Here is a 16,526-nt window from a genome sequence, read left to right on the forward strand (position 1 = left end):
ACATAGGCAGACAGAGAGAGAGTGACAGACAGGCAGAGAGAGGCAGACGGATAGAGGGACAGAGAGAGACAGATAGCTACAGAGCGATAGACACTGAGATAGAGAGACCGAGAGAGAGGGACCAAGAGAGCTAGGCAGACAAACAGAGAGAGACAGGCTGAGAGACAGACCAAGAGAGAGAGAGAGAAAGAAAGAGAGAAAAAGACAGACAGACCGAGAGAGCGAAAGAAAGAGACACAGACCGAGAGAGAGAGAGAGAGAGACTGAGAGAGAGAGAGAGAGAGGGGCAGAGGGAGAGAGACTGAATGAGAGTGAGTGAGAGAGTGAGAGTGACAGACAGAGAGAGACAGGCAGTGAGAGGGAGGGAGATAGACACACAGAGACAGACAACTCAGGGAGAGAGACAGACAGACTCAGGGAGAGAGAGATAGATAGAGAGTGAGAGAGAGAGAGAGACAGAGAGAGACAGAGACAGACAGACAGACAGAAAGAGTGAGACGGCGAGAGAAACACCGAGAAACAGACAGAGAGAGAAAAACAGAGAGAGAAACAGCGAGAGAGGGAGAGAGAAACAGGCAGAGAGGGACAGACACAGAGAGAGACAGACAGAGAGAGAGAGACAGACAGAGAGAGAGAGACAGACAGAGAGACAGAGAGAGAGACAGAGAGAGAGACAGAGAAAGACAGAGAGAGAGAGAGAGAGAGAGAGAGACAGAGAGAGAGAGAGACAGAGAGAGAGACGGAGAGTCAGGCACAGAGAGAGAGTGACAGGCACAGACACAGAGAAAGAGGGAGATAGACAGAACGAGACAGACACAGAGAGAGACAGACAGAGAGAGAGAAAGAAAGACAAACAGACAGAGAGAGAGACAGGCAGACAGACAGAGAGAGAGAGAGAGAGAGAGAGACACAGAGAGAGAGACAGGCACAGTGAGAGTGACCATGTTCTATTTCCCAAGTTCCCTGAAGCTGTGAGAAAGCCCAGGCGCCTGAGGGGCTGTTTTACAGTACAAGGTGTCACCAATCCTGTGCCGCACTTTACGCCCAGCAGCTGAGCTTACACTGCAGTTACCAGTCCTGCTGCTGAGCTCTCCTCAGTCCTGCTTGGACCTAGTGTGCAGGTCAGGCAGGTGGGCAGGGTGACAGTGAGCATGGGATTTTCATTATGTATTCCATCACTTTAATAAGCAGCTGGACCTTGACTCAGTACCAGAAACAATATAGGCCATTCACCCATCATGGCTGCGTTGGCTCTTTGAAAGAGCTAATCAACTGTCCCTCCACAGACAAACCCCACCACCCCACTACCCACCTCCACTCTCCCTCACAGACACCTCCCCCGTCCCTGGAGTCTTACCGTCTCAGGACTGGAGAATTTACATGAGATGTGCATGTTGATGAGACTTTCTCCAACCATAATGTACGAGACTCCATAACCATCATCAGCAACCTGCAAAGGCACAGCGGCGAACAGGTCACAGAGCAACCAGAGAGCCCATCCCCATCCCCATCCCCACCTCCCAAACCCCTCAGACTCCCTCGCAGGCCCCCACCCCCACCTCCCAAACCCCTCACAGACCCCCACCCCCACCTCCCAAACCCCTCAGACCCCCACCCCCACCTCTCAAACCCCTCACAGACCCCCATCCTCACCCCCACCTCCCGACCCCCTCAGACTCCCTCACAGACCCCCCACCCCCACCTCCCAAACCCCTCACAGGCTCCCACCCCCCACTTCCCAAACCCCTCAGACTCCCTGACAGACCCCCACCCCCACCTCCCAAACCCCTCAGACTCCCTCACAGGCCCCCACCTCCCAAACCCCTCAGACCTCCTCACAGACCCCCACCTCCACCCCATGAGTCCCTCACAGGCCCCCACCCCACCTTCCAAACCCCTCAGACTTTCTCACATACCCCCAACCCCCAGTTCACGAACCCCTCAGAGACCCCCACCTCCACCTCCCAAACCCCTCAATCTCTCTCACAGACCATATGTTAAGGGCTTGGATGGAGTGGATTTCTTGAAATGTGCACAGGAGAACTTTTTAGGTCAATATGTAGAGGGTCCAACAAGGGGCGGTGCAGTGCTGGACCTAATTCTGGGGAATGAAGTCGGACAGGTGGCTGAGGTGGTGGTGGGGGGGCATTTTAGTGATAGCGACCACAATATGGTACAGTTTAAGTTTGTTATGGACAAAGAAATAGACAAGTTGCAAAAAAATGTTTTGGATTGGAGGAGAATGGATTTTAGTAAAATAAGGCAGGATCTGGCCAAGGTAGACTGGGAACAGTTACTTGTGGGGAAATCTACAAAGGAGCAGTAGGGGGTGTTCAAAAAGGAAATGGGTAGGGTACATGCTCATCATGTTCCCTCTAGGGTGATAGGAAGGAGTAACAAGCCCAGAGAACCATGAATGACCAGAGATATTCAGGTTACGATGAGAAGGAAAAGAGGGGCTTTTAGCAGGTACAAGGGAAGCAAATCAGCGGAGGCATTAGTGGAGTACAGACAGTGTAGGGTGGAGCTTAAGAAAGCAATGAGGAGAGCAAAGAGGGGATATGAGAAAGCTCTAGCTGGTAAAAGTAGGGAAAATCCCAAGATATTCTATAAGTATATCAATGGGAAGAGGATAACCAGGGAAAGAGTAGGACCCATTAGGGACCAAGGGGGCAATCTATGGGTGGAGCCAGAGGACATCGCTAGAGTGTTGAATGAATACTTCACATCCATCTTCACCCAAGAGAATGAGGATGAAGGTTTCGAACTCGGGGAGAGAGACTGCGAGATTCTTAATTGATATAGGGAGTGACAAGGTATTGGAGGTGTTGGCAGGCTTAAAAGTGGACAAATCTCCAGGTCTGGATGATTTGTGACTGCGGAGGGAGGCAAGGGAGGAGATCACAGGGGCTCTGACCCAAATTTTTAATTCCTCTCTGGCCACGGGGCAGGTGTCAGAGGACTGGAGAACAGCTAATGTGGTTCCGCTATTTAAGAAGGGTTGTAGAGAGATGCTAGGGAACTACAGGCCAGTGAGTCTCACATCAGTGGTAGGGAAACTATTGGAGAAAATTCTGAAGGAGAGAATCTATCTCCACTTGGAGAGGCAAGGTTTGATCAAGGATAGTCAGCTTGGCTTTGTCAGAGGGAGGTCATGCCTAACAAATTTGATTGAATTTTTTGAGGTGACCAGATGTGTAGATGAGGGTAGTGCAGTTGGTGTACTCTATAGGATTTCAGCAAAGCCTTTGACAAGGTCCCACATGGGAGACTTAGAATGAAGGCAAAGGCACATGGGATACAGGGTAATTTGATAAGATGGATTCAAAATTGGCTTAGTTGTAGGAGACAGAGGGTGATGGCAGAAGGATGGAAGCCAGTGTCCAGTGGCGTACCACAGGGATCTGTGCTCGGTCCCCTATTATTTGTCATTTATATAAACGACATAGATGACTATGTGGGGGGTAGGATTAGTAAGTTTGCGGATGACACAAAGATTGGCCGGGTGGTTAACAGTGAGGTTGAGTATCTTGGGCTACAGGAAGATATAGATGGGATGGTCAAATGGGCAGATGGAACTTAACCCTGAAAAGTGTGAGGTGATACACTTTGGAAGGAGTAATTTGACAAGGAAGTATTCAATGAACGGCATGACACTTGGAAGTTCTGAGGAACAAAGGGACCTTGGCGTGTGTGCCCATAGATTTCTGAAGGCAGAGGGGCATGTTAGTGGGGTGGTGAAAAAGGCATATGGGACACTTGCCTTTATCAATCGAGGCATAGATTACAAAAGTAGGGAGGTCATGTTGGAGTTGTATGGAACCTTGGTGAGGCCACAGCTGGAGTACTGTGTGCAGTTCTGGTCGCCACATTATAGGAAGGATGTGATTGCACTGGAGGGGGCGCAGGGGAGATTCACCAGGGTGTTGCCTGGGATGAAACATTTAAATTATGAAAAGAGGTTGGATAGACTTGGGTTGTTTTCATTGGAGCAGAGAAGACTGAGGGGCGACCTGATTGAGGTGTACAAGATTATGAGGGGCAGCTGTTCCCCTTAGTTGAAGGGTCAGTCACGAGTGTGAGGGGCAGGTGGTTTAGGGGGAATGTGAGGAAAACTTTTTTATCCAGAGGGTGGTGACTGTCTGGAATGCACTGCCTGGGAGGGTGGTGGAGGTGGGTTGCCTCACATCCTTTAAAAAGTACCTGGATGAGCACTTGGCATGGACAACATTCAAGGCAATGGGCCAAGTGCTGGTAAATGGGATTAGGTAGGTAGGTCAGGTGTTTCTCACGTGTCGGTGCAGACTCAATGGGCTGAAGGGCCTTTTCTGTACTGTGTGATTCTGTGACCCCAGCCTACGAACCCCTCACAGACCCCCACTCCCAACCCACGACCACCGCCCCCCCCACCCCCACCCCATGAACCCCCTTCACAGACCCTCACCTCCACCTCCCAAATTCCTCCGGCCCCCTCACAGACCCTCACCCCTACCCCACGACCCCCTCACAGACACCTAGACCAGCCTCCCAACCTCCTCATCCAGCCAGAACCCCTCACAGGCCCTCTCACCCACACAGACCCCATCACGGACACTCACACCCATCTCGGACCGTGTTACACATGCTCTTACCCACCCAGACCCTCACACCCACCCCAGACACCGTTGCAGGCCCTCTGACCCATCCAGGAGCTACCCACAGACACACTCACTCAACCCAGACTCTCCCCTCCCTCTTACCCAGACCCTCATACCCACCCACCCAAAGACCTAGGAAACTCTCTAGCCACCCACGGACCCACAATGGGTGATGTACCTGTGTGGACTCCGTCATATACCCCACCTCAACCCACACTCACAGCTCCCCCTTCCCCCAACCCCCTCAAACTCTACCATGGCTAAGGATCAGCTCTGTGCCCTGGCCCATGTAACATAAATATGGAACAAATTGGAAACTTCCTGTATTGAAGCTCAGCAGCCATTCCTCAGTGAACCATCAGGAGGTGCTCCATCACTGTCTACAGCCTTTAGAGCTGCTGTCATTGCTACCCACAGTGTGGAGACACAAGCTGCCCAACCTGACTGAGTCAAACAAATCTCTCCCAGGATAGAGTGAAAAGCCAACAGGAACACCAGCTCTGGACAAACTACAACCACACAATACTCACCGGCCCAAAGCCTCCTCCACTGGACACGTACTCTGGAAACCTGTTGAGATCCACAAGATCAAGCAGCTGGTGTGGGGTCTGGCTAGTGGACAGTTTCCAGGGCTCTGACAGTACCTGAAGCAGAGTAACAAGATTAATGAAAACAGAATGAGAGGGGAGAGAGGGAGCAGGGGAGATGGGAGCGGTGGAGGGGGGGAGCGGTGGAGGGGGGAAGCGGTGGAGGGGGGGGAGCGGTGGAGGGGGGGGAGCGGTGGAGGTGGGGAGCGGTGGAGCGGAGGACCGGGGGAGAGGGGTAAGACTCACAAACACCCCCTATTCAGCGAGTGAGAAACATCTGAAATACTTTCTGTCGGGGAGAGGGGGGAGAAGGTGAGAGGGGTAAGACTCACAAACACCCCCTATTCAGCAAGTGGGAAACCTCTGAAATACTTTCTGTCCGGGAGAGGGGGAGAGGGGGGAGAAGGGGAGAGGAGTAAGACTCACAAACACCCCCTGTTCAGCGAGTGAGAAACCTCTGAAATACTTTCTGTGCTTCCCTTGGTAACTCCACCACCTCTTTCTGGCAACTACACAGGAGTCCAATACCCTCTGCTCCCACACAAGGGGCGAGTGAGCCCAGAGATTGAGTGTCCTCCATATGGAATGGTGTGAGGTATCAAAGACATGTTTGTGTGTCTCTTTTATTCTTTTGTGGGATGTGGGTGTCACTGACAAGACTGCCATTTGTTGCCCATTCCTAATTGCCCTTGAACTGCGTGGCTTGCTAGGCCTTTTCATGGGGCAGTTAAGAGTCAATCTGTGGGTCTGGAGTCGCCTATAGGCCAGACCAGATAAGGATGGCAGATTTCCTTCCCGAAACGACTTTAATGACCAGATGGATTTTTACAAGACAATCAAATGAACATTTTAATGTCAGATTAAACAGAATCAGCCTTAACTTATTTGCTAGTTCTCTCACAGCTGAATTAAAGAAATCAGTCGTTCAGCCCCCAGTAACCTGGGCCCTTAAGCCCAGTTGACACTTCACTGTAGTACTGAGGGAGTGCTGCATTGTCTTTCCAATGAAATGCTCGACCATGTCGGAGGTTTTATGCATACCTCAATTTGAAGAAGGTTCTGTTATTCAGACAATGTCTCAGTCTCGCCAAATCAGATTAATGGGTGGCATTTTGTTTGTAGAATGTGTGTAAATTTACCGTCACATCTGTTGATATAACAATAACTGTTTCACAAGTAGCTAATTGGCTGAGAGTCACATTGGACGGTTGTGAGACTGTGAGAAAGCAATGCAGCTTCTTTCTCTGTTCATATTGAATGAAGAGCACACACTCTCATCCAATCCAACAATACCTACTTCTTTCAGAAATGGAGACTCTACACCCAGGTATTTGGACACCACATAAAGACAGAAGAGGTGGCGATCGATACCAGCGCCTGTCATGGCGTGACGGTACAAACTCTGGTGTTTCTCTGCTGCCTGTTTGAAAAACTTCAGCTTCTGTTCGCTCTGAGAATTCAAGAGAAAGAAGAAATAAGTCAGCTTGTTGGGTCCTGCCCCTTGACATCACCTCAACCCACAATACACCCCACCCCATGGCCCACAATGCACTGGGTTCTACTCAAGTCAAACAGGACATTAAAAATAATGGTCACTTACTGTCAGCTTGGCTTGGTGTTGACTAGCTTGATGTGATGTTATTGTGATTCAGTCAGGGTGGCCAGACATCCAGTTTTATAGTGGTCAGTCCAGTTTTTAGCCCATTGTTTGGTATTGGATGGCTTCACATCCAAAATTTTGACCCTTAGTCCACTTATCTTTGAAAAGCACTGTCAGGGGCCTAAGCTCATTCCTTTCTGTCTGCAGAAGCCTCAATGCAATGGGGATGTAGGTGTGTTTTAATATTGACCATCCCCCATCCCCATCAGCAACCACCCCCCCCACCTCCCCCAACATTGTCTCTCTAACAGTGCTGAATCCCACAACATGATGGCATTACACCCGTGCATGAAGGTGCCCAGTGTTGGTGACCTCTGGAGCTGGCCAGAACGTACATTGATCCTTTCAACGTTTTGCCTAACCACAGTCCTGGGGGAGCTGAGTGATTTGCTTCAAACTATAATCTACAATTTAGATAAAAATGCATCCACTCAGTTTGACCTTTGGGTGATCTCATCTGTAAGTAATTCCTGCACCATGTCTGTTCAGTTTTGAGCATGCTTGTGCCACTTGTGTGTCTATATTAAACATTCTAAATACAGTCCATAAACCTCACTTCCTGATGTTACAATTTTTAGTCACATTTGAATTGTATCTGCATGGTCTGTAGAATTTCTCAGTCTGCTGGGAGGCTGTCTGCCTTGAGACGATTGAAGCTTTCCCCAAATGTGCAAGCATGAATGAATCACAACATGGGGAGCTGTGGCAGGTCACAGAGAATTATTTGGAGAAGATTACTGCTCTTAGAATTCACTTAACAACTCTTTCTTTTCTGAGTCTTTTACACTATCTTGAGAGGTAATTGTTGTTTGAATTGTTGGGTTGAAGCCATAAATCTTTACAAATGCCTCTATAATTCAGCAAGCTCTCTAATATGCACTACTGCCCATTCAACGACACACTCAATAAGCCTCAGGGAATTTGATTTCACCACATCATGGCTTCCCATTGATTTTAGGCAACCAAAAAAAATGAAGAGTAGGAACGTAAAACACCAACTGATAGCGGGGATGGGGGTGAACTGAGGGTCCATGTGGCTGTGGATGAGTGCTGGGAGGAGACCCAGAGGCAGGAATGCAGCGGGGACAAGGATAGGTCCGGAAACTGGAAATACTCAGCAGGCCAGGCAGCCCCTGTGAAAAGAGAAATGATGCTAACGGTTCGTCAGAGCTGGGATGCCATTCTCCTATTAAACACTGCTCCCCATACAGCCAGCAAATCCCAACATCCCTAATCCCATTCACTCCAGGACCTTCTACTCGGGTCTGCTAATTCTCCAGGAACACTTTCTATTAGGACAGCACCCTCACCCCCCTCCAAACCACCAACTCCACTTTCTGATTATGAGCAGACCCCTCAAACCCGAGGCTGCATTTCCGAGGAGGCAGGGGCAACAAGAAGATGGTTTCTATGGAAATTTGAGATGAATAAAATGATGAGCAAAGAGAGAGACTTACTGTCTGGGTGGGGTCCATCATGGCCAGTACGAACTTGGTGGCCTGAGTACTGCAGGAACGGACAGTCTCTGTCCGACCCTCTCTAAACAGGCGAGTCATCGAGGCTTCGTACGTTAGACAGAATGTACCTTTGTCCTAGTGACAGAACACACCATGGTTAGGCAGCTCGAAGGAAGGCAATCTTCAAATTTCATGAAGCTACAGAGAAGCCATGCAGTTTACAGCACACATGTGGGACCAATCGGCCCATCAAAGCTATACCAGTGTTCACCCTACTACTGGACTAATCCACTCTTATCCCATTTCCCTGCCCTTCTCCTCAAAATGCTCCTCAATTTCTAACCCAGTGGCCTCTTTCCTTCTACCGATTGCAATACTGAGTCTACGTCCTTTACTACTGAAAGTAACCCTTAACCTTACTGATAACAATCATTACTTCTAAAATAAGCTTTAGTGGGTCCCAAGATGACCTTTGCTCTAGTGAATTTTACAAGTTCTCCTTCAATCTGATTGGATCCAGTTGATCTTCAATGGAGCTTCCTTATAATTGGATGCCCAGAATTTGTGACAAAAAACCAATTGTGGCCCAACCATTATCTTGTAAAAATTCAGCCACACTTTCTTGCTTTGATATTCAAAGAGCCTCTGCTGAAAGCTCAGAATCTTAGTGACATTTTCTTTGGCGCATTCTCTCTCCTTTTCTCAGTAGCTGTAGCTTTGTATCTCTCGGCTTAGTCTATTGCTGTTCAGGATGCACTTTCTCCTTGGCCAGAGCGTAGTGATGACTGTACCCGGTAATGTGCCAGCTGTAGTGCCATCTGAATAAAGGCATCAGGACTGATGCGGCACCTCTTGATGAGACCCTTGCCAAAGTTGTCAAATGGGAAGGAGTGGAAGTCCACATCGTCAGCAAGCTGCTGAGCAACACTCAGAGACTGCATGATGACCTCTTGACACTAGAAGAACAAGGAGAAATCAATCAGCAGGAATTTCATCAAACAGAGGCTGTGTTGAGACAGGAGGGAGGCTGACTGCTCAAACTAACAGCATATATCTGGGCCTACTGAGCACACTGCAGATTAATTCAACATCACTGCAGCTTCCACAAGACAGTGTCCTTGCTGCTGGATGTCTTAAGGCGAGGACACAACTCGATCACGACTGTGAGGAAAGTGGTGTGACGGAGAGCTGCCTAGCTCCCTGTTCACAATCACACCCCACTCGTGCTCAGCTTCAAACAGGGGCACAGCCAGAGGCGTCAGGGAGGTTAATCAATAACTCAGTGCGGCTGGAGTGGGTCAGGGGCACGCTTCCATCTTAGTTCATGATGAAGGGGGAACTCACCGGCTCACTCATTTCCCACTGCAGTCGCTGGGGTGGGGGAATCCCAGAACTGGGTTCTCCTTTACAATTCCCTTCCTCCGTGTATCCCAACTGGAACATTTCAGTGGCCAAGGTGGACTGCAGGAGACACATGGAAACATTAACAGTTCATCACACCTGCCTCAAACTCTGACTCCCCAGCAAGAAAACCAGAAAGGAGCCTTTACCCAGAGCAGAGAGAGAGAGAGAGACTGGCTAAAACAAAGAAGAGAGCTGTGTTTGTCCACAATCCCAGCTCTCTTTGGGCTGATTCAAAAAGGTACACTATATGAAGGAGGTCCAGTGAAGGTCACTTAGGGATGGGGGGGTGGTGGGGGACCCACTGGCTGGCTGTTGTCTATAGTAGCAGGGAGCTCAGAGATTAAAGAATTCACAATAAATGAGCTCCATAAAAAAAGCCAACTATCTGAGTGAATAAAATAACGTTTACTGTGCTTGTGTGTGGAAAGCAGGTTAAATTCTTACTTTCTACTTCCTGCCGTCATTCAGCAAAGAAGGTTCATCCTCAGATTGGGCTGAACACTCCCAGCTGTATCAATACAAGCTCTTCCTTTAAACAAAGCAGCTGGAGCAGCTCTGTCATCCTCAATCAGTTAGTGGCTGTTTGGCTCCAAAGCACAGGAGACCCGCCATTCAGTCCTTTGCGTCACTGACTAGCTCTTATCCAAACCACAAATTCTGCCCTTCCCCACGACACCCATATCCCAGGAATAAATGAAGAAAATCCAAAATGAATAACAAAATAAAAAAATTAGGAAAAGTGGATAAGGAGAAACTGTTCCTGTTGGTGGAAGGATTGAGAACCAGAGGGCACAGATTTAAGGGGATTGGCAAAAGAAGTATTGGAGACGTGAAGAGAAACTGTTTCACACAGCGAGTGGTTAGGATCTGGAATGCGCTGTCTGAGAGTATGGTGGAGGCAGGGTCAATCAAGGCTTTCAGGAGGGAGTTGGGGAGAAGGTGGGGAAGTGGCATTAAGTGAATTGCTGTTTCAGAAAGTCAGCAGAGACACAATGGGCTGAATGGCCTCCTTCTGTGCTGTAACCATTCTCTGAACCCCACTGGCCTTCTAACTCCCCTTGTGTTTCTGCGTCTGAGTTAACCCGGATTTCATTGTCACTTTGCAATGGTCTCTGTCCTATTGACTCCTCTGGCAAGGCAATCCCAGAAACGGTCAATGTGAAGACAACCTTCCCAATCTCTCTCCTCGCAAACATCCCTTGTAACAATTTTAAATTGATGATTTTCTTTAAAAGACAGTCAAAACCCTACAGCTGCCAAAGTTTGTAGTGAAGTTGCTTCTTTTTGCAGTTTGAAGCTCAGACCATTACCGTTAGGATACTGCTGGTGATCCTACCTCCCACAAATGACCGATGATGGGTGCGTCTGCCCACGAGTGTTCAGCATTCAGACCAATTTTGCCGTTCTTAAAAATAATAAAACTTAAAGATTTATCGAACCACCTGTAAGTAAAGAGGTGGGTTTTAGAAGCAGTGTCCAAGGCTCACACTCTCCACATCCTCATGGACCCTCCCCCTGACCACCCCCCAGACTGACCCACCCCCTCACAGACCTGCTCCCTCACCCTTCCAGACTGATCCACCCCCTCACAAACCCTCTCCCTCACCCCTCCAGACTGACCCACCCCCTCACAGACCTGCTCCCTCACCCTTCCAGACTGATCCACCCCCTCACAAACCCTCTCCCTCACCCCTCCAGACTGACCCACCCCCTCACAGACCCTCTCCCTCATCCCTCCAGACTGACCCACCCCCTCACAAACCTCCCCCCTGCCCCCCATGCTGATCACCTTTCTCCACACCCACTGTCCCTCAGCCTAGCTGACCATTGATCTCAATCCACTTTCCTTCCTGCTCCCCATATCCCCTAATTCCCTGAGGGACCAAAAATCTATGTATCCCAGCCTTAAATATATTTAATGATGAAGCATCCACAACCCTGCGGTAGAGAATTCCAAAGATTCACCACCCTTTGAGTGAAGTAATTTCTCCTCATCTCCGTACTAAATGATCGTCCCCTTATCCTGAGACTGTGCCCATCAGACCCTCTGCAGTTTGGGGAGACAGCTTTTCATGCGCCCTGTCAGACGCTCTCATCCCAGGAATCAAATCTGGTGACATGTTGGTGCAGCCTCCCGGTAAAGTTCATTCCTTAGGTAAGGAGACCAGACTGCACCCACTGCTGGAGATGTGATCTCACCAAAACCTTGCACAATTGTAGCAAGACTTCCTTTTGCAATAAAAGCCAACATGCCGTTGCCTTCTGAATTATTTGCTGTACCTGCATGCACAACTGTGTTTCATGTACAACACCAACATTTAATTGTTTCTCAGCACTTAAACAACACTCTGCTTTTCTATTCTTGCTATCAAAGTGAATAACCTCACACTTCCCCACATTAAGATCACACAGCCCCCGCCACTACACCTCCTGCCACATCCCCACCGAATCCCCCACAACCCCACCGACCCCCCAACTACAACCCCACCGATGCCCCTCCACCACAACCCCATCGACACCCCCACCACAACCCCACCGAACCCCCCCCACCACAACCCCACCGAACCCCCCCACCACAACCCCACCGAACCCCCCCACCACAACCCCACCGAACCACCCCACCACAACCCCACCGAACCCCCCCACCACAACCCCACCAAACCCCTCCACCACAACCCCACCGAACACCCCCACCACAACCCCACCGAACACCCCCACCACAACCTCACCGAACACCCCCATCACAACCCCACCGATCCCCCCCACCACAACCCCACCGAACACCCCCACCACAACCTCATCGACCCCCCCAACGCAACCCCACCAACACCCGCCCCCACTGCAACCCCACTGAGACCCCCAGTACACCCCACTGTCCCCCCCAACTACACCCACTGAACCCCCCCCAAACTGTCCCCACTACAACCCACTGACACCCCGCACACTCTCCCCACTACACCCCACTGCCCCCCCACTACAACCCACTGAAACCCCACTACAACTCCACTGAAACCCCCACTACAACCCCACTGAAACCCCCACTACAACCCCAACTGACCCCCAACCACACCCCACTGACACCCCCCAATTACATCCCCCGCTGACCCCCCAAATTACACCCCCCACTGACCCCCCAAATTACACCCTCCCCACTGACCCCCCCAATTACACCCTCCCCCTGACCCCCCCCCCACTGACCCCCCACAACCTCCCCACTGACCCCCCCACACCCTCCCCACTGACCCCCCCACACCCTCCCCACTGACCCCCCCACACCCTCCCCACTGACCCCCCCACACCCTCCCCACTGACCCCCAAGTACACACCCCACTGTCCCCCAAACTACACCCCCACTGACCCCCCCAACTACACCCTCCCTACTACACCCCCACTGACCCCTCCCCCCACCTCTCTGACCAGGTCAGCCCCACACAGGACTCCCACACCCTCCCCTGACACCCCTAACTAGGTCCACCCTCACACAGACACTCCTCAATCTGCTCAGCCCCTGACCCAACTTTCCCTCCCCCTCTCCGCAGCCCCAGTTCAGTCACCCACCTGTCATAGCACTTGCCATGAAGCAAAGACTTTGCGTATTTATCAAGTGAAACCACTGGATCCTCTTTCCTGAACCCCTGCTCGGTGTCATCCAGGGTTACAAAGAAAGCTGCTTTCTCGATGGTCTCCAATGACAGCTTGTTCCTCCCCTGGCTGAAGAAGGAGCTACGAGCTTTTGCCCAGGGTATCCTAGAGTGAGGGGATGTGAAGGGTTAACAGGGACAGACAGACTGACAGCAGACATTCAGTAAAGGTGGACTCTCCTGACTCACGTGTCCTCGACTTTGCTGTAATCTTATTGCAGGATAATGGCACTGAACAGCAGGAAGTACAATCAGTTAATCTTACAGTAAAACAGATCGAAAACTCTTCTGTAGGAACTCAAGTGATCCTCCTGCTTACCAGTTCAACCATCAAATTAACCAGATTCACTCCAAACAAAATCCAGCCCACCTCTGATAAACCGGACCCACTAATGTCCGAGCCCAGTCACACTGAGAAAGGTGTGGCTGGGACGGTGCTTTCTCTGCTTTATGTGGGACAAGGTACAGAACAATCAGCAGAGCCCTGTGAGCATGAATGAGCCAAGAGGAAGTAACGTGTGATGTAGTTATCGGGGTGGGGGGGGTGGGGGGTGCGAAGAACACATGGATACAACTAAACTTTTTCCAGTAACAAAGAAATAAAGAGCTTTTATTTCGATAGGGTCTTTACAACCCCAAAGCGTTTTGCAGCCACAATATATAAAATGCAGAACCTGTCGTTATCGAAGCATCGAGTGGTCAGATTGAAACATCAGCAGTTCTGGATAAAGAAGTAAGTCATGTCTAAGAAATCAAACTGAATTATTTGAGAAGGTGATTAAAGAGGTGGATGTAGTTTCTATGGACTTTCAGAAGGCATTCTAGAAGGTTCCACATAAGAGACTTGTTAGCTAAAAATAAAGGGCACAGATTTGAAGGAAAATTCTTGGCCAGGTCACAAGGTTAGTTAGGGTTAGAACCCAGAGCATAGGAATAATGGAAAAAATGATTTGTGATGTCCACAAGGATCTGTGCTGGGGCATAAATGTTCACTCTATTTATTACAGGACTGAAGGTGTTGTATCTGAATGCACGCAGTATACGAAATAAGGTAAACGAGCTTGTGGCGCAGATTGAAATTGGCAGAAATGATGTGGTGGGCATCACGGAGACATGGCTGCAAGGGGATCAGGACTGGGAGCTAAATATCCAAGGATATACATCCTATCGAAAAGATAGGCAGGTTGGCAGAGGGGGTGGGGTTGCTTTGTTAGTAAGAAATGAAATTAAATCGATAGCACGAAATGATGTAGGGTCAGATCATGTAGAATCTGTGTGGGTAGAGTTGAGGAACCGCAAAGGTAAAAAAAAACATAATGGGAGTTATGTACAGGCCTCTGCACAGTAGTCAGGATGTGGGGCACAAGATACACCAGGAGATAGAAAAGGCGTGTAAGAAAGGCAAGGTTACAGTGATCATGGGGGATTTCAATATGCAGGTAGACTGAGAAAATCAGGTTGGTAGTGGATCCTAAGAAAAGGAATTTGTAGAATGTCTACGAGATGGCTTTTTGGAGCAGCTTGTGGTGGAGCCCACTAGGGAACAGGCAATTCTAGATTTAGTGATGTATAATGAGACAGATTTGATAAGGGAGCTTAAGGTGAAGGAACCCTTAGGAGGAAGTGACCATAATATGATAGAATTTACCCTGTAATTTGAGAGGAAAAAGCTGGAATCAGATGTAACGGTATTACAGTTGAATAAAGGCAACTACAGAGGCATGAGGGAGGAGCTGGCCAGAATTGACTGGGAGATGAACCTAGCAGGAAAGACAGTGGAACAGCAATGGCAGGAGTTTCTGGGAGTAATTTGGGAGACACAGCAAAAATTCATTCCTAGGAAGAAGAAGCATACTAAAGGGAGGACGAGGCAACCATGGCTGACAAGGGAAGTCAGGGACAGCATAAAAGCTAAAGAGAAAGCATACAATGCGGCGAAGAGCAGTGGGAAACCAGGGGATTGGGAAGCCTACAAAGACCAACAGAGGACAACTAAAAAAAGAAATAAGGAGGGAGAAGATTAAATATGAGGGTAAACTTGCCAGTAATATAAAAGAAGATTGCAAGAGTTTTTTTAGATATATAAAGGGTAAGAGAGAGGCAAAAGTGGACATTGGGCCGCTGGAAAATGACGCTGGAGAAGTAGTAGTGGGGAACAAAGAAATGGCGGAGGAACTGAATAGGTACTTTGCGTCAGTCTTCGCGGTGGAAGACACGAGTAACATCCCCAAAGTTCAAGAGAGTCGGGGGGCAGAGGTGAGTATGGTGGCCATTACCAAGGAGAAGGTGCTAGGAAAACCGAAAGGTGCGAAGGTGGATAAATCACCTGGGCCAGATGGATTACACCCCAGAATTCTGAAGGAGATAGCTGAAGAGATAGTGGAGGCGTTAGTGGTGATCTTTCAGGAATCACTGGAGTCAGGGAGGGTCCCAGAGGACTGTAAAATCGCTAATGTAACCCTCCTGTTTCAGAAGGGAGTGAGGCAAAAGACAGGAAATTACAGGCCGATTAGCCTGACCTCGGTCGTTGGTAAGATTTTAGAGTCCATTATTAAGGATGAGATTTCAGAATACTTGGAAGTGCATGATAAAATAGGGCAAAGTCAGCATGGTTTCATCAAGGGGAGGTCATGCCTGACAAATCTGTTAGAATTCTTTGAGGAGGTAACGAGTAGGTTAGACAAAGGAGAGTCAATGGATGTTATCTACTTGGACTTCCAGAAGGCCTTTGACAAGGTGCCGCACAGGAGGCTGCTCAGTAAGATAAGAGCCCATGGTGTTAGAGGCAAGGTACTAGCATGGACAGAAGATTGGCTGTCTGGCAGGAGGCAGAGAGTGGGGATAAGGGGGTCCTTCTCAGGATGGCGGCTGGTGACTAGTGGAGTTCCGCAGGGGTCAGTGTTGGGACCACAACTTTTCACTTTATGCATTAATGATCTAGATGAAGGAACTGAGGGCACCCTGGCTAAGTTTGCAGATGATACAAAGATAGGTGGAGGGACAGATAGTATTGAGGAGGCAGGGAGGCTGCAGAAGGATTTGGACAGGTTAGGAGAATGGGCAAAGAAGTGGCAGATGGAATATAACTTGGGGAAGTGTGAGGTCATGCACTTTGGTAGGAAGAATAGAGGTATAGACTA

The 16,526-nt window shown here is 49.4% G+C and overlaps 1 protein-coding gene across 1 annotated transcript in view; it reads right to left on the minus strand.

Annotated features, from left to right (window-relative positions):
- Positions 1-1,324: 1,324 nt before the first annotated feature.
- The window catches only part of LOC144685057 (carnitine O-palmitoyltransferase 1, liver isoform-like), a 36,494-nt gene continuing 21,292 nt past the window's right edge, over positions 1,325-16,526 (minus strand). The window contains exons 11-18 of the mRNA XM_078549591.1: positions 13,304-13,492; positions 11,082-11,187; positions 9,686-9,802; positions 9,133-9,297; positions 8,342-8,476; positions 6,522-6,674; positions 5,168-5,281; positions 1,325-1,450 (exon numbers count right to left, since the gene is read on the minus strand). Coding sequence (XP_078405717.1) covers positions 1,325-1,450; positions 5,168-5,281; positions 6,522-6,674; positions 8,342-8,476; positions 9,133-9,297; positions 9,686-9,802; positions 11,082-11,187; positions 13,304-13,492 — 1,105 coding nt within the window. The remainder of the gene's footprint in view (positions 1,451-5,167; positions 5,282-6,521; positions 6,675-8,341; positions 8,477-9,132; positions 9,298-9,685; positions 9,803-11,081; positions 11,188-13,303; positions 13,493-16,526) is intronic.

This window comes from Cetorhinus maximus, chromosome 9 (assembly GCF_964194155.1).
Source record: "Cetorhinus maximus chromosome 9, sCetMax3.hap1.1, whole genome shotgun sequence".
Lineage (NCBI taxonomy): Eukaryota > Metazoa > Chordata > Chondrichthyes > Lamniformes > Cetorhinidae > Cetorhinus > Cetorhinus maximus.